The sequence below is a fragment of the Cryptotermes secundus genome, unplaced genomic scaffold (assembly GCF_002891405.2).
Source record: "Cryptotermes secundus unplaced genomic scaffold, Csec_1.0 scaffold314, whole genome shotgun sequence".
Taxonomy (NCBI): domain Eukaryota; kingdom Metazoa; phylum Arthropoda; class Insecta; order Blattodea; family Kalotermitidae; genus Cryptotermes; species Cryptotermes secundus.
This window is the reverse complement of record NW_019718273.1, coordinates 72,224-97,768: the sequence shown is the minus strand read 5'-3', so window position 1 is coordinate 97,768 and position 25,545 is coordinate 72,224. Positions and strand designations below refer to the sequence as shown.

Genomic DNA, 25,545 nt, shown 5'->3' with positions numbered 1-25,545 from the left:
ACCCTGAATGATCAGCTGTTTCATACAGGCTGCTGTAATCAAACGCCATGCTGTAACATCCCAGCACCTATTATAAAAATATGTAATACAATATAAATAAAATAATTTCAGCCCACCTTTCCTTAAAAAAGAGTGGTAGAATTGTCAGTGAGATTACGAACCCAAAATTCATGCAAATATATATATATATAACGCCCTTGTGTATCAAAAGTTTGTCTTAATAAAGCAGGGTTAGATTGAACACTGATTCTTACTTATCATTCGATCCACGTAAAGTAACAAAAATAACAGTTTGAGCATAATCCAACATCATCTCAAACTCTGTTTCTAAAAAGTCACAAAACCTGTTTCAAACTGTTTCACAGTTTCAAACCTGACTGTGTAAGATTTGTAGTACAGATATTTTGGAGACAATCATCTCTACATCAACATGCAAAATATCATTAGCTGCTCAGTGTTGTGGAAGATGTGGCCTGTACACCTAACTCCCATCAGGCCATAACCGAGGGTTTTCTGCAGCTGATGAAAACACTGTTTTGGTTTTCCCTTCCATCACCTCCAGAATTATAGTAGGTTATTACCTGCACACAGTCCAACAACTTTCCCTATTAAACCACTTTATGCTAGGCAGTCACTCAAATAATCACTTATAATAACAGAGGTTTCACCAGATAACAATTTCAGCTCTAATATTTTTATTTTCAGTATAATTTTGAAATCAAAATACCTAGCAAGCACGAGAAAGATTTTGTTCTTTTTATAAATTGAGGTCTGGCAATACTAAAATAAACGTAGCCTTTTCCAGATCACATTGAAACACATTTAAACCATGCGGTTCACTCAGTTCAAAATAATGGTTTCCGCTTTGGTACGCGCACATGCAAATTTGGACTCTAAAGACCAGCTAAATGCAACTACAGAAATTGCTCTTTTGTTCTTGTCACTGCTTAACTTAAATCTCACCATAACGTCGGCCGTTACTCCACAGCGTCCACGACCAGCGTGACCGTTCGTGATCAGCTGACACTGCCGTGTTCGGTGACCATAGAGACTAAATGGACTAAATGTGACAAATTTAATTTCCCGACGTTCCCGACCTTCAAAATATCCCTTATATCAAGAGAAAATATATAAATCAGGATACAATGGCTGAATCCCAGAAAAATCGGGGTCCCGAATTGCCTTTGAAAATATCCGGGCCAAGGAGTAAAAATGGCATCATAGTATAAGAAGGTACCGTGTGAAGGTTCTTGTAAACTGGGTAAGCAAAAAAAGAAAAACTCCGTGGTTTTAGTCCGCAAGCGAACTATAGCGACCGAGAGACCGCCGCGTGTCGACGAAGTTAGTGACTAGCAATAATATGACTACATTTAGGACTAAGTCGAATAATGACCAGCTATACCCTCAACACCGTTCTTTTAAACTGACTAATAGAACAGTCAGATTCTGAAACCAGAATCCGTGCAGACGTAAAGTAACTAGTCAAGTGCATGCCATAAATAAAATACATTACCGCCACAGTAGCAGCAACAGCTATTCAGACAAGATGGTCTTCTCGAAATGATTTCCATTTTGCCATTGCCTAACATCCTTGTTGCAGTTCTTGACTTTCCACTTTGTAGACACGAAGAAGTAACAATATTGCTAGCAGCTCTTCTGTCACCCGTCATCGGACAGCAGAAAACACCCACTCCAACTGTTCCTTTACTGTTACGTAAGCATCTATTATCGCTATTGCCATGGAGACATGTTCTTATATTACCCCTGCCCGGACTGAACAGTAAATATCCCCTCCAACTGTTCCTCTACTGTTGCTAAGGAAACACGTTCCCAAAGTCGTTCCAGCGGATGTCACATTATGTATATTGGAGGACATGGTGCGAGCAGCAGCAAATAGCACAGGTGGCTGGGCTTAAAGCGTAATATTATGTTATTTGTTAATTACTGTTGATCTTATTTGATTCGATATTTCTTTATGCAACTAAAGTGTTTCTGTTGTTTATGAGATATTAAATATTATTTTTTAAGAATCATATATACGTCTGAAAGGTTATTCTTTACGCAATAAAAATATTTGACGTAGTCCTTATTGAAAGGTGAGATTCGAAGCATTTTCTCCTTCAGAAATAAACTCCCTTTTCAGTTGTTCTAATACTAATTGTTGACATAAAGCGAAATAAACTCTCTTTTCAGCCATTTTAATATCAAATTTTAAAACAAAGCGGTAACTGTATCAGTATCGCCACACCAATCCGATTTCCAGCATATTTATTAAAGATGAATTGCCCCGGATATCATACGTCTTAACTGAGATTTTTCGTGCTACCGAGGCTATTACTCAGTCCATCCAAGAGGATTTGACGTTCTCACAGCGGTAGATATGAAATGTTGTGTCTTCAGGGAGACAAAGCCGTGTAGTCCGGTGGGTGTTAACCGACGTTGCAGAGGAATATGTCGCCTCCATCATCGGGGTTAAAGAGTACGCCATGCGATATTGTCATATAGTATGGTGTGACTACAGACGGGGTTTTGGATAGGATTTATTTACCACTTTAACACAGAACTCATAATTACACATAATTATATCGTCATCACTAATTTCCACACTTTAGAAATCACTAGAGCATGCGGAAGTCTTTTTACGGCCTGCAGTATCTTCATTAGTATTTGCCTGGTAACGATTTCTAACAATGGCTATTCCTCTGCTTCCAGGCCAAAGTCCTCTCTGGACAGCGGCTCCCTTCCAACTTAACTATTCAGAGAGTCAGACTTACTTTACAACTGGCGGTTTACCGCCAATCAGTTTGTCTTTGAAACAAGCACCTGGAGACTCACAACAAATAATTTTATTTTACAACTGAACATTATGGCTACAGCCCTTATGTAACTTCCTCTCTGCCGAGAGGATGGGTCTGTCATTACAAATGCTCATGGCCTCGCAAGCGCAGTCCTTCTCAGGTCCGAGTCCCATGGAACTGTCTCAGTTTTGAGAGTCCCCCAGCCTAGAGGTCCAGGTCCCCGTATTTATATCTCCCAGGAACTGCAGGGCCCAGTTATACACACAGGCATTGGATTCCCTTTTTGTCGCCTCCTATGACTCACTGGGCCATGGTGGAACAATTTGAACCCGCCTCCACACAGCTGCAAGTGTCCCTATAAGCCCATGGATGGACTGAGTACAAAATGACGTTTCCAAAAGTACTTCTACGTTGCATGCGTATTTGTTACTGCGGGGATGTGTTTACCAAGCCGTTGCCTAGAACTGCCTCTGGTATATTTGCGTATCTTGCAGTCGTTACTCTACATGCTAGAATATGAACTATGTAAATCCTTGTTTCACCTCTTTCCCTCCAAACCTGCCACTGAAGCACCTTCATCCAAGAGCCATTGAATGTTACCCATGCAGTGGGCACTGAATTCTTTCACTGCCTCCTTCCAATTCATGTGGCCACAAAAGAAACCTCCTTTTTGTCAACTCTTTTCCTGTCTGCATGGTCACTAAAAACTTGATCAGCATGTCCCTTCCTAATCACTGTCACTAAAAGCGTCTTCATCACCACTGTCCTTATTACATAGTTGATAAATACTTCCTTCACTACTAGTCTTGGGCAGAGCATTGCTGAAAGATTTTCATCACCTTTTCACCTGGTCACCCAACATTTCTCAATACCTCATTACCCACATGGTGTCTGTCTGTTTGATAGCATTCCAGTTCTCCTTTTCACCCAGTCACAGATTCTTTTCCAGTTTACTGCCCACTGTGAGATGCGTAGAGCTACAACCTCTGTTCCCCATGAGCTATTCAGCTCATGGAGCTGAGCCCTTCTTGAGAAACTGTCAATTCTGCAGCTACTCAAGAATTCCCAGCATTTTACGGAACCGAAAGGTTCATTACCGTGTTCAAAAGAGCCCTCCACTGGTCCCTATACTGAGCCAGATCTATCCAATCCACACCAAACCATTCTATTTAAGATCCATTTTTATATTGTCCACCCATAAACACCTTGGTCTACCCAGTGGTCTCTTTCCAGCTGGCTTTCTCATCAATATCCTATATGCATTCCTATTCTCCCCCACTCATGCTACATGCCTTTCGCATCTCATCCTCCTTGACTTGATCATTCTAATTATACTTGGAGAAGAGTACAAGTTATGAAGCTCCTCATTACGCAGTTTTCTCCAACGTCCTGTCACTTCATCTCTCTTCGGTCCAAATATTCTCAAGACCCTGTTCTCAAACACCCTCAGTCTATGTTCCTCCCTTAATATCAGAGACCAAGTTTCACACCCATACTGAACCACAGGCAAAATCATAGTTTTGTATGTTCTAATTTTTATGTTTTTGGACAGTAGACAAGAAGACAAAAGGTTCTGGACTTAATGGTAGCAAGCATTACCCAAGTTCAATTTCCTCTTAATTTCCTCCTGAATCAGGTTTTGATCTGTTATCGTTGTCCCTAAATATCTGAACTGTGCCACATTTTCAAAGCATCTTTATGCCGTGATTTTGCACTGAATTTTGGTGATGAAACAGCAACATATATTTAATTTTCTCTGCGTTTACTTATAGACCAATCTCCTTACTTGCATCAATTGAAGTCTGTGTATTTTTCTTTATAGTATCTATATGGACTTTACCATACGTTTCGTTTAAACACATTTTAATCAGCCCAACTACTTTCATGGGTACCACAAACTCTGTAAGAATATTGTACAATACTTCCCTTCTAACTGAATCATAGCCTTTCTTGAAGTCTATGAATAGGTGTACTGTCTGACTGTACTCCCATTTTTATTCCAATAACTGATGAATGCAAAAGATCTGATCTCTAGTTGATCTGTTACGTCGAAACCCACGCTGATGATCCCCATTAATTTCATCTATGTATGGACATAACCTTGAGAGAAGAATATTGAGCAAAATTTTGTTATGAAGTTGATAGCAGTGACATCCCCCGATAATTACTACAGTAGTTTTATCACCCTTTTCGTGAGCTCGTACAATAATAGACTCCTTCCACTGATCAGGCAATTTTTCCTTACTCCAAATAGAATTAATTAGCTTATGGATCTTAGAATGTAATATTTCACCTTCTGTTTGAATAAGTTCTGCTGGAATTTGATTACTACCAGGCGATTTATAACTTTTCAATTTTGCAATAGCAATTTCAACCTAAAACGGGCTAGGATCAGGTATTAATGGCTCAGCCGTATGTATTTTTGTCTGCCTAACATCACTGACCCTGTGTACATTCAATAACTGAAAGAAATAGTTCCGCAACCTATTCAAAATATTGTGGGAATCTGCAAGCAGATCACCATGCTCATCCTTCACTAAGTTATTTCCAGGTTGGTGACCCCTCTTAAAGTCATTTGTTCCTCTATACAGGTCTATAATGTTCTTGTTCATATTGTTCTTTGCAAGCTCATCAATTTTGTCTTTCAGATATTTCCTCTTTCTATTTTTGAAATTCCTGCTGGTTTCATATCTTATATTGTTCAGATTAGCCCCATTTATTTTGCTTGGATCCTGTAACCACTGCAATTTGGCTTGTTTCTTTCGGTCTAATAATTCTGAGAATCCTTCATCGAGCCATAGCTTATGCTTCTTCAGTTCATGATACCCTAGGCTCTCTTTGGCAGAAATTTTGATATTCTCTCTAATAATTCCCCAAGCTTTATTAACATCCACCTTGGTGTCTAAATTTCCAAGGCTACGAACCTATTAGATTTGAAAACGATACTGCTCATACCGTTTTCTTCATTTAATTTCTTGAGGTTGAACCTCTCTATATGAACTCTGTGAGTTGTTCTTTTAGTCACTGCCAGTCTTTCCCTAACCTCTGCCACCATCAGGTGGTGGTCAGTATCACAATCTCATGGTTTGAATGGCTAGACATCAATTATACTTGAATGCTGTCTCCTATCTATCAAAATATGGTCAATCTGGTTGTGTGTCTTCCCATCAGGAGATGTCCAAGTAAATCTATGAATGTTATGATGTGGGAACATCGTACTTTCGACAGTAAGATTTTTAGATGTGGCAAAGTATACTACTCTAATACCATTCTTAGTATTAAATTCCTGTAAACTCTCATTCCCAATCATTGGTTTCAAAATTCTTCCCTACCTACTTTGGCACTGAAACCTCCTAACAAAATTTTCATATGGTACTTCAGGAATTTATCAAATATGTATATATTCTAGTTCTTTATAGAACCTGTGCTTTATGTCAGTAATTTTGTCTTCCATTGGGGCATGAACATTCAGAATGATCTCACACCAGCTACATCTTAGTATTATGTATGACATATCACTAACAAACTCTACCCTCTTAACTGCTAATATGAGCAAACCTGCCCTATACATACTTAGGTGGGTCCCTTGTCACCATGGCATGGCGCGTCCTCAGGTTGTGGGTGGAGGAGGCGCTCTCCAGATATGGAGAGTAGTTGCGAATATTTTGAATAAGCAGTCGCAGACAGCTGACAAGCGGTGATCATTCAGCTTGGGGGTTGGGCTTGGGTCTAACAACACCGCACCTTAACAAATAAGGTTGTTATGAAAATGTTCAAGAAGCCTCAGACCTACTGTTAGTAACAGCTAACAGAATTAGTGCCATTCAAATTCTGTTTTGATGAAGGTCATTTTTGCTTTACAGTTTCACACCTCTTTATTACATTCATGTCTATGAATGTCATTCATATCTATTATGCAACATAAGGAGAATTTTGACCCCTGCTGATAAACACAGGGACTGGACATTGCATGACTTCCAAACTCACGAGACAGTAAAATGTAGTCATGAATCTTGTTCAACTTAGAACCAAGAATGGCTGTGCTGGTGAGGTCCAGCAATAATTTACCTGATCTGAAGCTTTGAATATTTTCATCATATTGGAGCAATGGTAGCATTATAAGCATAACTGATGCCTTCTTTTGGGATGAGGAAGGATACTGAAGGGGGTATGATATCTGATGTGACTGGTTCTTATTATTACAGGTAATTTCATTAGCTGGTAATGGCTGAGCAGAAGAAAAATTAACTCAATGTATGTAACTCAGAGCAAAAGATCTTCCAGTTGGCAAATAAATCCTATAATGATGACATTCCTAGGAGGGCTGTAACAAATCGAATATCTGAAATTGTTTGCAAAAAATGAAACAACGGCTGTATTGCCATTATCAGGAAAAATAACCCTGTGGCAGAATTCACAGACTTGCAGAAACTAGTGTACTTTTATCAAGCAGACTCTTTAGTACATCAGTACCACAAACTGGAGTCGAATATATTCAAAAAGTATTATTTCTAAGCAAAAAAATAAGGCAATTAATATAATTTCATAATAGTGTACACACACTATGCATTCACATCAGCCACAAATATCCAGTGCTGTCTAGTGAGAAGAAATGAGTTCAGTTCTGTACATTCACATACAACACTCAAGATCTGCAAATTTAACTAAAACAACAGTGTAAACTTAGAAATAACAAGCTGTCATTTTATGCTATATAATATAGTACTGTTGCATGTTTTAGTGACTAATAACGTGGCTTCTGGATTGGATAAATGGGTTTATTTACTCCTTATACACATCACCAGTAATTACAAGGAATTATAACACTACTGCTGTTACTACATTTCATAATTCACCATTTTACACACACATGCACATGCACACACGCGCGCGCGCGCACATACACACTATTCGCCTCCTGGTAACAGAATTAAAACAAAGGAACTATAACAGTCTCACTGAATTACACACTCCAAAACATTACACATAAAGTCTTCTCTTCACAAGTGCACTCTCACAACTCTTTTCTTCACAGCCTCCCATAGAGAACTGAACTCTCAACTCAACTCTGATCAAATCCAAAGTTAAAGTCAAAGTGACACTGCGAGTGACATTCAGTCAGTCAGTCAGCAAGTCTTGGTATTGATACTTATTACTGTTTGGCAGTTACGGTCTTCTATTTGTGGGACACCCTCTCGGATGAGAGGACAGGTCTGTCTTTTGTATATGCTGCTGGCCCTTGCCAGTGCAGTCTTTCTTGGGTCCGAGCCCCTTGGGTCTCATGACCATATACTACTGTCTCAGATTTGAGACTTCCCTTTTCATTCCCTCCTATGGCTCACAGGGTCATGGTGGAGGTATTCGACCCTGCCTCCACATGGGTCAAAGTTACTTTACGACTGGTGGTTTACCACCAATCAATTTGTCTTGGCGTCAAGCCCATTGAGGCCGACGACCAGCGATTTTTTCCAACTGAACTCTTGCGGTAATAGTCCTTATGTAACATCCTCTCTTATGAGAAGATGGGTTTGTCTCTTATGAATACTGATCTAATCCTAGCTACAGGCTGTCATTATATAGGCTTCGCACAGACCACACAGAAAACACGGCCCCTATTGTGGCATACTAGTCGTTATGGGGATACGTTTACAGACTTGTTGCCTAGCAATGAACTTCTGCTTGTTTGTTGCTATTCCAGCTTTTGATGCAGTGTTTACCTAGCCATTACCTAAAAACGACCCATGTGACAGTATATATAGCATATAACACACGAGTGGTTCCACACAGCCTAAATGTAGATTTACACTAAATGTATGATGCCGTACGATATTTGCTCAAAGCAAGAATTGTGAAGTCACAACAGCCGGCTGTTACTAGGCAGCAGCCTCTAACCAAAAACAGAGGAATCGTGATTTCTGCACAGTCTGTACCGATGGAGGAGCATGCAACAATGGAGTACATCATGCCATCACTAAGCAACAATTGCACTGCAGCAGAGGAACAGTGCTTTCTACACAGTCCATGCTGAGATATTATAAGCAGGACCAAAGGGACTAAGGAAGAACCTCCCGCGTGGAGACAGGTTCCAAAACTTCCACTGTAGCCCTGCAAGTAGGAGGAGGTAATGAAAAGGGAGCCCAGTGCCTGGGGGTATAACTGGGCCACCTTGCTCCTGGAGGATAGAAATACAGTGACCTGACCCTCCAGGTCAGGGGAATCTCAAATTTGAGACAGTAAAATGTGGTCATGAGTCCTGCAGGACTTGGACCCAAGAATGATTGCACTGTCGAGGAAAAGTATTAATTGTAAATGACCAACATGCCCTATTGTCAGTGAGGGCGCCCCACCTCAACAAACCCGCAACTTTCTGACACAAATAGAAATCTGGTCTTTGGCCCCAGATGGGTGGTGACACCAAGATAGACTCGCCGACTGACTGTTGGTCATAACATAACTTTGACTTTTGTTGCAATGAGTTAAATAAATGCTGGAATTCAGTTATTATGAACCACTGCCATGAGAAGCTGGTAGTTGAGGCCCGGGACAGTTCGGGAACTCAGAGGAAGCAGAAAATCCACTGTTGGAAGCTGCTACCAAGCAATGGTTAATGAAGACTGTAAAAGACTGAGATGACATGGTGTGTCCTGTAGTGGTTTATGAAGTGTGCAGAACAGTGAGGTTGTAATCCTTGCTTGTAGTTTTGAGTTGTAATTAATAAATCTGATTACTAATCCAAAACCTATCTACAGTCACTAAAATTCTGATAATACATTAACTGGAGCTAAAACAGGACCTGTAGATGGCACACATATGCCGAAACATATCATGGTAGCAGGAACCCCACCTGCTGAAAAGTGTGTTGTGTTGACAGAGAATAAAATAACTGTTGTTTATATTAATGCAGTATATTTTAATTTCACACTAGTGATATCTCTAGAACAGTGAACGATCACTGTACCATGTGGTCATTGCTCTGTAGACATTTATCTGGGTTCTGAAATATTTGTATGACTGTACCATGACAGATAATTTCTTCTCTCACATTTTATTTTTTTTTTCCCAAAATATAAAGCAATTATTTTGTATATATGTAGTTCTCACAGCGGTAATTAGTAAGGTTATGTCTTCTGGAATGTGACAGCTAAACAATACAGCTTGAATGCTTATATTACAGTGGATTCTCATACAGGCAATCCAGTATGCTGCAAGAGCTCTTAAACTGTTTAAGAGTCTCTTGAGATGCTGTGATATGAAATCTGTGTTACTACTGAATGGCTGATCATGCTTTCAAGTGTCACTTTGTTGCCTCACAGTTTATTCCCACTGTTGGGCAATTCAGAGCCTGCCTTACACAGCATTTTTAAAACACTACCTTCTTTAAGTCTGTCATACTTGATGAATACTTTCACAAAAGCATTATTTCTTTCAAACATTACAGGCGGAACTGGCAGACCCTATAAGAATTCTGACTGTTGTGAGCTTAATCCCTCAATGCTCCATAACAAGCAAAGGCGAAGATAAATTAAACATGAATAACCATGAATGAAAAAGAGTTGGAGATGAAAATACCATGGATCAGAAAAGACAGAAACAGGAATGAGTGAAGAAAGGCAGAAAGAAAGAAAGAAAGAAAGAGAACAGAAATACTTTGACATATGGAAAAATGTTTATGGGTAGAAAATGAAACTCACTGAAACAGAAAATGCAAATTTCTAAATACTGAATAGAAGTCAAAATCTTGGTGATATGAATTTAAACTTAACTTAAAAGCAAGAGAAATCAAAAACAGGGAATATAATTTATTCAGTTCAGGACAGACTAAAGATGAAAGCAGTGATACTTAGGAAGAAATGTACTTATCCACATAATTTTATAATATTCAAATATGAAATTTTAGATTTCTAAACTCCTGTGCATGATTTGATCTTCTTATGGCAGCACATATTAAGATTATAACCTTCTGAGATATGATGGCATATAGTTAGATAGATGGGTACCAATGTTCTGAAGAAAGGAAACTGGAGGCACCAAAATGTTGGTACCCATCTATCACACCACAGCACATCACATCCTAGAAAACCATACCTTGTTTCTTAACTCCTGATAAAGGCAATGTTATCCCTATGCTCACACTGGCTGCTTTACTTCAGGAAGAGCCCCCAGTACCCATTTGATAAGAGCCTAGGTGGGTGCCAGAACTGGTGTGGATCAAGTGGAACAATTTACATATATCCATTTTCACATTGGTCTATAAAAACTTATGCAAGCCTTACCTAAAAATGTGAGGCTCATTACATGTTTACATACTGCAAATTTAAATGCCTTTTCATTAGGTACATGCTTGTTGCATTAAGACTAAATATGAGGGAAGGTAAAAATAAAAAAAAAAGTTAGCTTCGCCAGAAAGTCCAGAAGATATAATCATTTGATAATGTTTCTTTGATTATGGATCCTTCAGTATTTTGGCAGGTATGTGAATGCATACATACATGTACATCTTCAAGTCACAAATTAACATTAATCTAACACAACCATTTATATTACGTTAATGTATGCGTGACACAAGAACTGCTGAATTAAGGTTGCTATGACAAAGAAATGACAGAGCTATCAAAAATATAATGATATAGTGACACATCACTGAAATTATTTTACATTATTACTAACTCACAGATGGATAGGAAGAGCAGCACACTTGAACCCTAAATGACAGAAGACAATCACTGAATACTTTCACTCCATAATTTCCCAGAATAACAATAAACATAACCAAAACCACTGCAGGGTGGAATACAGAAAACTGTTTGCAATGTTCATCTATAAAAACAATTCTTCAATGTTTCTAACAGCATGTCATTATGCTAAGGTACAATTACATCTATAAAAAACAACTGAGATCCAATTACTGTTCTAGTATAACACACAGAAAATGTAATGGCACAAGAGATGGATACATGGTAATTGCTTGCATTATTCACATAAGACAGAGCAGTCATATTTCAAGCATTAAAAGATTACTGGAGTCCTCTATCAGAATATATAGAGACCCATCTGAGGTGAATGAACATTGTCTGCTGCCCATTATATGACTAAGTAAGTAAAGTAAAGGTATTCTTGTAACAGGCCATGGAGGCCCACAGGGTTGTGAGACGTCGAGGTTCCCACATTTTCTAGACAATCGGCTCATATATGGCAGTAAGGTTGTCAGCCTTATGTGCCGGCTGCCCTTTACCCCCTAGTACTCATTTCTGTTAGAGGCTGAGTCGACCCCATGGCCATAGTGCAGCTGGAAGGATTAGGTAAACTGAAAAAAATCCAACTCATCAGGATTTGGTCCCGTGACCTTCCAGCTTGTAGCATAGTGCCTCAACCAACTATGCTACCGCCTGCTCCCTTATATGACTAAGTCACTGTGAAATTAAATGGTTCACAGGCAACAGAAAACTTTGGCTGAACAGACTTCTAGATTTATAAGTGTTCAACAGCGCAATAATTTAAGCGAAACCTTTCATTTATCAGCACAGAACACTGACAAAAAAGTAATCCTAATTTTAGCAGGATGTCAAAAATTACAATCTGTGATATACAGACATGTTCCTATAACATTAAATATGATGGCAATGTCAACAGAATAATGCTGGTCCATGGTAATTTCTTGAGCATGTTAACTAAACTGAATTTTATGAGAATCACACAAATAAATTTGGAAATGAACAACATTTGGCTGTCTGTTAGCAATGCTGATGGATTAATGTGACTCATCATAAAACCTGCTTGACAAATTGTCATGTATACATCCTGTACCAAACTGTGGCAGAACATACCCCCAGAATATTATAGTGAAGATAACAGTCAATATACAATTTTTGCGAAGATGCTTAGAATAGGTTACTGTAAACTGTGTATACATTTGAAAGCAAACCAGTCCTGGTAAATTAAACACTGGTGTTATGTGTAGTTTGCACTGTTCCAAAATGCTTTCAGTATAACACTAAAAGAAGGATTTTTCATTGGGTGCATCCTGTTGTGTTTATTATACAAAAACTTTATTAGAATCTACCTCAACACAACAATGAGACAAGGTGCAATCTGTCTCCCCACCAGAACGGACATATACACGTAAAATCAGGCACCGGTCAAACAATAAATACTAAATAATACTGCACTAATGCCACGGGCCTCCAAGCAGTTAACCTTTCCATACGAGTACAAGGCAAGATTAATACCACTATATGTCCTCTGGAATATAACAATACAATTGCAACAACAGACTTCATAATATGAAATATTACATGAATAGTTTTAACCATATTTTTAATTGCATAACTTTCGTTTTATATCAATTTTATACTTTTATTGTATTTTTTATACTTCATATTATTATAGTGTGTCAAGTATCCAGCACTATTATACCATCGTATTGCAATTTAGTTAAATAGTTTGTGAGTGTAGTGGCTGTGTATTTGCCTGATGATGGCTTTAAAAGCCGAAACATGTAGCTAAGGTAATACTGACCTTGACCATCTCATTGTTGTGTTGTGACAGATTCTAATAAAGATTTTTCTAAAGGAAGGAATTATGGTAATATATCTGAAACTATGTGATTTCTTTCCTATGTTACTGTTTAACTGGGTCTTGAAGATGCATGGTTGTAAAGAGTGCAAGGACAGCAGTGCAGGCAGCCTACACCAATGGTAGGTAAAGTTGGAAAAGCTACCTACGAACTGCCTTCAGTGTCCAGACAGTACTCAAAATTCTCACTCACAAGGATCACAATGTGGGCTCTTTACACCCTAGCTGAAGCAATGAAATTTCCACCACATGTCATGTTTATCCATTGAAATATTTATGAAGATATTATTCACTGAATAACGATTCCTGTTTGTAGACTGATGCACTGATGCTTGATACTCATCTTGTCTTTGTTCTGCGGATGCATTTCCTGTGGACAAAAGATACGAGCTGGTCTCTGTGCAGTTTACCTTCCTCAGCAGTGTGGGCATCATGAACTTTGACACCTTGCTCCCACCACCAGACATATCGATTCTTGAAACAACTCCTACAATGTTAAAACATAAAACTTATTTATACTTGATACCATGGGTCATACACATAAATCAGAAAATTGGGCTTGTGAGATCTGCTCATTGAATCTAAAATACGGGAGTCTATGTTCCAACTGTCTGGTTGTTTCTTATGGTTTCTGGCTTCCCTAACATCCATCTGACAAGGATGTAGTTGGTAGAAGTGGGATTCTGTTGACAGCTACAGAGCAATGAAGATGTTGGCTGACAATAAGAGCCCACAACTTAGTCTAGACCCTGAATCATCATGGGGGTCCTGGTAGTGCCCATATTCTCAAAGTTTTGACTTTGGCAGAAGTGAAGACTGGTGAAAGAATGCAGTAAATCCATATTGAACTTTACCAGTCTTGAATCTGAGACCTCTGACACAGAGTTCAGTATTTTATTCTTGCTACTATATATTTATCGGGAGCTGGGATAGTGTAGTTGGTTCAGCGACTGTCTACAGGCTGCACGGCTGAGGGGTTGGAATTCAAGTCCTGGTAGGGTCAAGAATTTTCTCTTCTCCACATCATTCAGACTGGCTCTGGGGTCCACCAAACCTCCTACCAATGGGTACAAGGGTGCTCTTTCCTGGGGGGTAAAGCGGTGGCGCGTGAAGCTGACCACTCACCTCCAGCTAGTGTCAAGGTCAAGAAAATGTGGATCTATACATCCACTCCCCCATACACCTTTGTAGAATAATGCTTAATTAGTTAAGTTCAGGAACAACTTTACCTTACAATATCTTACATCTACAATTATCTTACATAAGAAATAAACAGCGAAATTGTGAAATCATCCAGAGATGGAGCAAGACCAGCACATGCCTATGGTATAGACTACATGCACTTAATGAAACATAGTTTAAATAGCTTTGATTCAGAAAATACAATTGCAGCAGATCTAAAATTAACTTCGGAAAATGTCATGGTTCAATGTAAAAGGTAAGTTAAGCTGTCCTTGTAATAGGCCACGAAGGCCCATAGGGGTAGGAGAGGGCTAGGCTCCCATAGGTTCTAGACAGTCAGCTTGTAGATGGCGGTAAGGTTGTCAGCCTTATGTGCTTGCTGCCCTTTTACCCCCCAGGAAAATTCCTGGTACTCATTTCTATTAGAGGCTGAGTCGACCCCAGGGCCATAGTGCGGCTGGAAGGATTAGGTCATTTGAAAAATCCATCGGGAATTCATCCCATGACCTTCCGGCTTATATCATAGTGCCTTGAACAATTATACTACGGTGTGCCCCCTGGTTCACTGTAAAATTCAATGAAGTCAATGCTGCTGATTAGGGTCCAAAAGTGCTAATAACTACAAAGCAGAGTTGCTGTCCTCCATCACTTAAATAACTTCAGCATATTCTTCAGGAGAAAAGAATAACTTAAGAGAAATGCTAATACAGTATGCACCAAAAATTGCAGTACTGAAACTTGCACATCTCGAACGCGCATGTGCGTTTGTCAACGGGGCATAGCTTGAGCCACACATGTTCCCAGTAGTGAAAAGGAAGTTGTGTTGTGCAGTTGTTGTTCAAAATGGGTCTTTCAACGGAGGAAAAAGTATTCAAAGTTGAGTATTATTTCCGCTCATATGGAAGTGTTCATGAAGGGGGACCTATGAAGAAAGCAGTCTTCTGGGATTTGGCACCATGTATATGTGGTGTTAACCGACGTTTCGGAGGAACGTATCGCCTCCATCTTCAGGGTAGAAGAAAAAATATATAAGAAATCTGCAAGGAAAGAGACCGTGAGAACCGGTAAAAGCAGACCTAGGGGGACCTAGTTTGAAAAATGTGACAGAACAATTCCAAGAGAGATTTAATAAGACGGCACCAAGTAACACAGTTATGCTATCTATTGTTACAAAATTTCGCCATTGTGATAGTGTACTGTGTCAACAGAAGGGGAAGTCTGGTTGACCAGTAACTGTTTCGATAAAAGAGAATCATGCACGTGTTCTTCAGCAGGTGCTGCATTAGCCCCGACAAAGTCTACAACGAATGGCCTTGAAACTGAACATCAGCAATACGTCCATTTGCCGATTGTTTAAGGACATAGGTGGATTTCCGTACCAGATACAGGTTGGACAATGCTTGACAGAGTCAGATATGCGAGCCAGGATGGTGTACTGTGGAACATTTTTGGCCATGGTGTATGAGAATCCTGATTTCTTGAGGAATGCCTACTTGTGGAGAATGTGAAAGGAGAGTGTGTTCAACTGTGATGATCCACCAAGAACTGTGCTTGCATTACGCGAGCAAATAGTCTCCTTTAGCAGGAGTCTTCAGCAATCTTTGTTCCGAGATATGACTGAGAACCTGCGTGAATGATATGAACACTGTCTACAGCGAAGCAGTGCACCCTTCAAAAACTTACATTATGCATACCGTGGTAAATCAACATGCTAATAGTGTGTATGTTAGTTTCTGCCAGGAGAAATAAACTCACTGATGACAACAAGATAATACTGTTCGTCTTTTCATTTAAGTACTGTATTTTTTGGCGCATACTCTATTTTTTCTTTCCTGCAGGGACACTGATGAGTAGTAGATACAAATCTGCAGTGTGGCTAGATATATTACTTTGAGTTTGCATTTATACATGTAATGCATCAAAAATCATACTCATCCATTAACAGAATAAGGGTTCTGGATATCTTTGATTTGTTTCATTCTGGTCCGTCACACTAACAATTACAAATATAAATCACTCCGTCCAATGTGACCTGTAAGTTTATTACTACATGAAAACTTAAGATAGACAGGTGGCACAATATCTGCCCCATACAAGAGGGACGATGGGAGGACGAACAGGAGCCTGCAAGGTTTATGAATTTTAATTATTGACAATGCAAATTTTTAATTAGCATCAAGAAATTTTATTTTTTAAAAACTTTACATTCCCAGGAAACTGCTGTGTTTGTGAAATGTTCTGTTTTGTGTACTATGCATTGTAGCATATAAGTGTACGTACTTTACGTCTAAACAACTTATGTGATGGTGGTTTCCTATTTGTAGTGATGTTTGCCCTCTGAAGATGGTCCGCAGAGACCGAAACATGTCAGGGTGTTAAGTTTTCATGTAGTAATAAACTTACAGGTCACATTGGACGGAGTGATCTATATTTGTTCTGGATATCCATTATACAGCTTGCTTACTGAGCCAAAGAATGTTATTGTTGAGCATGCACTGCAAAGCAATGATAATGGGCAGATCTTTGAAAGCACATAAAATGACATCAAATGTCAAAAGCCACTGCGAAAATCAAGGACTGACTGCATGGACAGACTAGGTAAGGGAAGAAATACAAATGACAGTAAGAGTGGGCAGAAAATACAAAAGGTCTACTTATGAGAGGATATTGTGACGTATTTGTGCCATGCAGGACACCCCCTCCCCCGCCAGGGGTGGCGTAACAGTGCTGCCACTGCTACGGTGACGGGCCGGTCAGCGTCCTGCCCCCTCCCCCGCGGTAACGTGGCAGCGCTTCCCACTGTGACATGGCAGGTGACAACAGTGACTCTCGACAGTGTTGCTAGGCAACACCTGTAAACATGGCGACTAGGCAACAAAAAAGCGAGGTGTTTTCCCGTTGTCTGGCTAAGGGTTTATAAGAGAACTGCACTGCCTAAGGAGTTAATTAAAGTGTAGCAGCCATCGAAGACAGTTAGTTAAAATGTAGCAGCCTCCGAAGACAGTTGAAAATATAGCGTGGTTAGAAGATCTGATAGCGTGCGATAACTTAGATGTCAGCCAGCGAAGACTTATTATGTGACTTCAAGATTTTGTGTGTGCCGCAGAACAGTTACGTTGGGAGAGTGTAATTCACAGAGACTTGTGTAGCTCCCGCGTTATAAATATGTGAAGACTACTGAAGACAAAGTGACTAGATTATTGTGTACGGTTTATAAATTGGGTAAACCCGCAACTGTGTTATAACTAACTGTAGTTACGATTTGTAGGTTGTTAAATAAACCAATTAACAATCTGAATGGTGTCTTCAGTGGCAAAACACGTTACACTGGTGTCAGAATTGTCTACGAACTTAAACACGACACAAACTAATTATTGTGCATTGAGAATTTTACTGCAACAAAGATGGACTCACAGCAGATGATGGAACTCCTGCTGAAAGAGATGAGGGTCTGGCGAGAAATGACTGCTGCAGAAACGGAAGCGATTGAAGCAAGGATGAAAGCCACGCGACAAAATATCGCCACCAGCCACAAGGAGATGGCTGCCAAAACTAAACCAGAAAGAGACATGGAGACAGTTGCCTGCCAGGAAATGGAGGCACATCTAGAAGAAGGAAAGCCGGCCTCAGTGGACACAAAACCTGTGGTGGCACAACAAGAAGAGGTCCCCATAGTGATACCAGTTGGAGAACCTGAAGAAGAAGCAACGAAAACCAGAAAAGAGATGATGGCCTGCCAAGAGATGGAGGCATGTCTGGAAGAAGAACAGCTGACCTCACTGGACAGGAAACCTGAGGCGGCAGAATGAGATGTCCCCATAGAAGACGCTGAAGTAATACCGGTTGGAGAACCAAAGAAGAAAATGCGTAGGGACCGAAACCAGCGAAATATGAAGAATTCGACACAGGAAAATTGTGGACCCCAGAAGAAGTTGGCCATAGCCCGCAGAGGGACGAGCCGCCGTGTGAAAGTGGCACAGAAAACACAAACCGACTGGAGGGTGTCCTGCCATGCAACAATGGCATGGCTCAAGAGAAACATCTTCAGGAAATCTACGACCCAAGGGAAGTGTGGACTGCGGCATGAATTGACTGCTGACAGAAATATGACTAGCGGTGCAACAGTGGCACGACTCAAGAGAGATATCCTCATGGTGAACATGACCCAGGAAAAATGTCGACAGCAGAAGGAATTGGTCACTGAGAGAATCAGGAAGACCCGCCGCACAGAAGTGGTATGACGTAGGAGACACAGAGACAGAGACAATGTNAAATGTCGACAGCAGAAGGAATTGGTCACTGAGAGAATCAGGAAGAGACAGAGACAATGCTCCAGCAAGATCCCAGAAAAGGCAAGCGCTCTGGAAGCGACGTCTAGCGCACCCGGGAGACAACAGAAGACTAAGGAGACAAAACTTCAAGGAACCCATTCTTAGAAGCATGAAGACATTACATGAGGCCCTCGGACAACACGTTACAATATAGAAGAAAGGAGAAGACTGTCATAAGATGACCCATGCCAGTGGAAATGTCAATGGATGGTGATAAAGAGGTGGAGAAGGCAGTGGAGGAGGGACAAACAGGAGGACAGGGAAGCCGGCCTACACAGCCAGGCCTATTTTAAGCAACTACTGAAGAATTCACTTGAAGAACAGATCTCTTAGCCAGGACAGCTAACCTTAGAATTTAATCCACATCTCTTAAATGCAAAAAGTGTATTATATGACAAGTTACTTACTTACTTACTTACTTACTTATGGAGCTGAGACATTCTTGAGAAGCCACAAATTGTGCAGCTATTCAAGAATTTCCCAGCATTTTATGGAACCCGAAAGTTCACTACCGTGTTCACAAGAGCCCTCCACCGGTCCCTACCCTGAGCCAGATCAATCCATACCATCCGATTCCATCTCTCTCAGATCCATTTTAATATTGTCCACCCCCCTATGCCTTGGTCTTCCCAGTGGTCTCTTTCCTTCTGGCTTTCCCATCACTATCCTATATGCATCCATTACATGATAAGTTAAATCAATAAATTTAAATTCAGCCAACCAGGGCTCTGGAAATATGCTAGCTTCTTCACAATGTGTGAGTTAAGAAAGACTGGTGTAAAGTATAAAGCATCTGCAAAACTATGAACTAAGAAATTGTACTTGTATTTCTAAATGCTGCTGTTTACCAGTCATATTATTTAGTGTGTAAAAATATTAGTTTTTACCTTCTATGTTTCTGACAGAATAGTTACCTGCATGGTATGATCATTAATTAAAATTATTGTTTGTTGAAATTATTTTGTTCAAAACTGCAATATACAAAGAGACAGAAAAGAAGAAACCATTATGCAAAGAGAAACCCTTCTTTGTCAAGAAGGAAAATTGTACATGGCACACACATAAATTAATGCCCCTAGAACAGGTGTCAGAATATATGCTAAGTGAGGTTTAGAGTATATCCTTGGGATAAACAGTATTGCTCATGACATCTGAACAAGTGGAGCCAGGATTTGGTGCAAGGTGTTCTGACCAGTGAGGAAGACATGAACATATATACACTTCTCGCTGAGCCCTGACATCCTGGCCCAAATGGCTGCACAACAGACTGAGCTACATATGCAAGTGGAAAACTTCTGATGGAAAACTGTGCTAAAGCTGGGATCCATGCCAAAAGACTGCCTATGAAATTCTTGAAACACACATATCTTTGCAGATTTTGACAACTATTTCTATGATATATTAAATGTAAACAAAATATAGATGAATCAAATTACTTCTTATACATGCAGGCATGAAATATTGGTGGGGCCCAGACCCTCCGGCACTTAAATAGTCCAGACATTCCTGGCAGATTGCATCCATAGCCTGAACCTAGGTTGATAGTGAAAGGGTTAAAACTATTTACAATTATCAACTTACATGGTACTGGAACATGCTTCTTTAGGACGATCTCTGTCATATAGTGACTCCCTTACATGTGGACTACCATAATATGTATGAAGAGTACTGCGGCTCATGTGTCTCATCCACGGTTCTGAAAGATCACAAACAGAAACACATTACAGGCATGATGTCTTCACTTACTAATTAGATTGCCATATTACTATGGGAGAAGAAAGAGTTGTTTATGGGAAAATGGATTTTACTGTTTCAAGAAATCTGCTGTATTGTACATACTTTTTACTATAGCATTTCAGTTTTAATGGAGATTTTCCTATACATGCACCAGTCTGTTCTTATTCATAAAATACCAGAAACGTGACACATGTCATCATCCAGTACACCTACTTCTGTATACTAGTCTACACACCTATACTATGGAGAAACTGACAAGTCTACTATAAAAAAAGTCACAATAAAATATGAAGGAATACAAGCAAAATGAATCATTTCATATTATTTCATGCTTAGTTAATGGAGTGTTCTGTGTGAACAAATGTATCACAAAACATTCAGTCAGATTACCAACTGTGGACTTAATAAACAAATAAACACACACAAAATATATTTTACACAAAGAAAATATTCTTTTGTAAATACAAAAATTTTAAGCATGAGGTTTATCATTCTCATTACTTCAAGTTACTAGAGCAATGAACTGTCAAGCGTTAATATGTTCCATGAATGTATGGTATTCAGTATGTCACAAATGTATTAGCAGTCTTTGGTTTCAGTGTATTGTGTCTATTCTGTGAGCACTGGCAATATTTTGATGTGGGTATATGAAGTACAGTGCCAGTCACGGTAGTCGAGCGGTCTAAGTCATGCACTGTCTTGGCTCGCTTGGAAGCCGGGATCATGGGTTCGAATCCCACTCAGGGCATGGATGTGTCTGTGCGATTTTCTGTGTTTGTCTACAGGTAGAGGCCTTGCGACGAGCTGATCACTCGCCCAAGGAGTCCTACCGTTATGTGTAAGATCTAGAAAAACCGAAGTGAACAGAGTTCATGGAGGTAGGCCTAGGCCCACTGGGGCTGTAGTGACAAGGGAAAAAATATGAAGTACAGTATAGTATATAACAGCTATTCTGAAAGTAAACTCTGTTTATTTTACGGCACTAATGTAGGAGTGGGGGAGAGCTCGCACAAGCAGGGTAGTGCCCTATGATTCACTGCCTTGTAAAACATCATATAACTGGTCACCTAGTGTTTGTTCTTGTCTCTAGAGAGTGCGTTATGATGTGTCATGCAATTGATAATCCATCATCAATTATACACGATGTTTTATGGCCAAAATGCAATGAGTGAAGGAACTTTAAGACAATGGCACAGAATTAGATTCTAAAGGGTTCTGATGATGCTGTATAACACACAGGATTACTGAGTTTTTGGATTTTTTCCACCGTCTGGTATTCTAGAAAATAGAACACACAACATTCTGAGGACAGAAACAGATCCAATTTCTGAAATGTTGTCTATTTTCTAGGATACCAGATGGAAAAAGCCCCAAAACCCAGTAATTGTGAATGATGTAGAATATTCAAAAATGTGTAAAAAAATGTTGACCAAAAAATTTGTGAAAGATGATGCTTCACAATTTCAGAAGTTCCGTGTGAATTTACACAAATTTCATACACTCTTCTCTACGATATTATCACACACTAGGCTATCACAAGTTTTGAGCAAGATGGGTTCCAAAATGCTCATGGGTGTACACAAAATCCAGACTTTTTAGATTGGTACCACAAAGATGGCAATGAACCTCTCAACTCACATTATATTAATAACAGGTGATGAAACTTGGGTTTCATTTGTGAATGCTGAAACCAAGGAGTGGTCAAAGCAGTGGATGCACACACATTCACCAAAGAAGCCTAAAAAGTTTAAACAAACATTGTCTGCCTGCCAGAAAGCTGATAGCAACTGTTTTCTGGGAAGGGAGTGCTGATGGTGGAATGCACATAAATGGGGACCAGAATAATGTCACAAGTGAATTAAGAAATACTAAAAAAAAACTGCATAGGTCCATTCAGAACAAAGGGTGTGGACTGCTGAAAACCGGTGTAGTGCTCTTCCATGACAGTGCGTGTCCACATACAGCTGCTCACACTCGAGCAATGCTGGAGCTATTTCAACCAGGAGTTGTTTGTCCACCCCCATTACAACCCTGATCTTGCTCTGAGTGACTACCACCTATTTACTTTTACCTACATGAAGAACTGGTTTGGATCACAGTGCTCCAATAGTAATGAGCTGATGGAAGGTCTCAAAACATGGCCGAGCTCACGGGTCACAGACTTCTTTGACACAGGCTACAACCTTATTCCCCCATACAACAAGTGCCTCAGTTCCAGCAGTGATTATGTTGAGAAGTAGCTTCATACAGCTGCTCACACTCAAGCAATGTTTGAGCATTTCAACCAGTTGTTTGACCACCCCTNAGTAATACTCCTGAAATAATATTCCAAGAAAATTATTTTTTCTATAATTTCTGTCTGAAAATTGTGCTGCGGCCTATACACGCACGCGGCCTATACATGCGTAAATACGGTATTCCCCCATACAACAAGTGCCTCAGTTCCAGCAGTGACTATGTTGAGAAGTACCTTAAGTGTGTATGCACTATTTGTATATAATAAATTCTTTTTTCTCGTTATTTTGTTAACAGCTCACCTGAGGGTACATTCCAGATAGCCCTCATATTTTGCCCTTAGTTTAGTTGTATGAATGGGGTTATGACTAGTATCTTGATATGTTAAACTCAGATGAACCAGCCTACTGTCTCAACTCTAGATAAGAATGGAGCACTGGTGGAATAATTGGCATGGAAGAACAGAAGTCCTCAAAAAGAAACCTGTCTCAGTGCCATTCTGTCCACTGCAAAGTGCACATGGACTACCTGGGCCTTAACCTTGGCCTCTGTGGTGGCAAGATGGTGATTAACTGCCTAAGCTATGTCACAGCTATTATTTCGCCTTAATATTTATATTAATGATTTGCCCAAAACTGTAGACGGTAATGCTATACCTATTTTGTTTGCTGATGATACAAGCATATTAGTCAAAGGTTCTAGCTTAGGGGACTTTCGAAATAAGATGTCTAACACCTTCACTTGCGTAAATAAATGGTTCAAGACAAATTTACTTTCAATAAATGTTAACAAAACTCATTGTATTCATTTTAAAACTAAAATTAAATGTAATTATCGTTTATAACAATCAACCAGTAATAACTGTGTCTAATATTAAGACCCTTGGCATAAATATAAATGATTCATTGAACTGGAGAGGTCATATTGAATGTATTATCCCAATACTGAGTTTGATATGTTATATTATGAGGAGTATTAAGTCATATATGTCTTTCAATGTTCTGAAAATTATTTATTATTCATATTTTAATTCGATTATAAGCTATGGCTTACTGTTCTGGGGAAATTCGCCCCACAGTTTAAAAATATTTAGAACACAAAAAAGAATAATAAGAATTATGATGGGCTGTAGGAGCAGGGCTTCATGCAGGAATTTCTTTAGGAAGTTGGAAATTTTGCCTCTTGCATCACAATATATTTTTTCACTCATGTTGTTTGTGGTCAATAACAACGATCTCTTTATTTTAAATTCAGTAAAGCATAATACAGGAACAAGACAATCAAATAATTTTTATCTGCCTACAGCAAATCTTACAGTTTACCAAAAGGGAGTGTACTGTATGGGCATTAGATTTAACAATCTTCCTCCACATATTAAAGACATATCTCATAATCCAAGGAAATTTGAAGCGTGTCTAAAACATTTTCTTTACACACATTACTTTTATTCCATTGATGAATATCTTCAATTTAAGGCTATTGCAAGTCAATGACATATCAAAGAATTTATATATATAGTTTAATAAATTATGTTTATTGTCACCAAGATTTAAAACTATTAGTAATAGAACTTTTTATATTTCTGTCATCATTTTATTTTATTCTATTTTTTGGCTTATCTGTCTTTTATATATGTACCACTTGACGTGTTCCATATCCTACCTGTTGTACTGTGGATGTATGGAATGTAAAATAAATGAATGAATGAATGAATGAATGAATGTTAAACTGTAACAGGAAAATGTGATGGGATGTCATATTCATTCCGCAAGCCTTGTCATACAACAAACATGATTCACACTAACTTGCATTAGTTTTTATTTATTCATTGAAATGATGACCTTTCATGTCCATTTGTTTTGGATTTATAAAATGAAATGTATGTATGTATGTGAACACAGACCTGATATGCATCTTTTTAGTTTGCTATTAACTGTCTTAACAATTCCAGCATTGCTTTTCAATACACATAAACTGTTCTGTATTACACGTATATAACAGACCAGGTTCTTTTCAACCCTCACAGACTATTTGATTCAAGCCCTTAGAAATATCACATGGATATATGCATTTTCAATGAACTGTAAATTTTTAACTGACATCAGATTTCTGTCCTGTCATTCTGTTCAACTTTTCTTCTGCAAGCTTTTAACTTAAGAAGTTATACACAAAGAGCACTGGGAGCTTTTTTAATGTAGGTAGTACAAAAAACATGAGAATGTTGAACTATAATGAGTGAAGATGATGATTTGTCATGTGACAAGAATGAAAAATACCAACCTTCAACCATAAAATATAGAGATGTTACCTATATGCAATGGCAGCCTAAGTACATTTATCAACTGCAGGCAGAGGGAATGCACAACATGTTTCCGAATGGAAATGTATATAACAAACAGGTGCATTTCATCCTGCACTGTTTTAAAAACAACCTGTCTTACATTATATGCCAAATATATAGAAAATAAAAGCGTAATTTACTTATGGACATAATTTTGTTTCACTTAATTTTTAAATAAAATTAAATATGAATGTGTGTATATATATATATTGTGACCTGTTGACCCCTACCTCCCCAGCGGTACGTGGCGGTAACGTAACGCTCGCGTTCTTACGGTAATAGGCGAGTTCCCGCCCTGCCACTCCCCTCCGCGGTGACGTCACCGAGGGATATCGCGGTCGCTAGGCAA

General features: G+C 39.2%; 2 protein-coding genes across 2 annotated transcripts in view; both read right to left on the bottom strand.

Annotated features, from left to right (window-relative positions):
• Positions 1-1,571, bottom strand: part of LOC111873844 (ribosomal protein S6 kinase alpha-5) — a 42,798-nt gene extending 41,227 nt beyond the window's left edge. Inside the window, exons 1-2 of the mRNA XM_023868906.2 lie at positions 1,514-1,571; positions 964-1,026 (exon numbers count right to left, since the gene is read on the bottom strand). Coding sequence (XP_023724674.1) covers positions 964-1,026; positions 1,514-1,571 — 121 coding nt within the window. The remainder of the gene's footprint in view (positions 1-963; positions 1,027-1,513) is intronic.
• A 10,539-nt stretch (positions 1,572-12,110) lies between these two features.
• Positions 12,111-25,545, bottom strand: part of LOC111874776 (cap-specific mRNA (nucleoside-2'-O-)-methyltransferase 1) — a 69,078-nt gene continuing 55,643 nt past the window's right edge. The window contains exons 18-19 of the mRNA XM_023870595.2: positions 20,465-20,579; positions 12,111-13,857 (exon numbers count right to left, since the gene is read on the bottom strand). Of these exons, the coding sequence (XP_023726363.1) occupies positions 13,710-13,857; positions 20,465-20,579 (263 nt within the window). The 3' untranslated portion in view covers positions 12,111-13,709. The remainder of the gene's footprint in view (positions 13,858-20,464; positions 20,580-25,545) is intronic.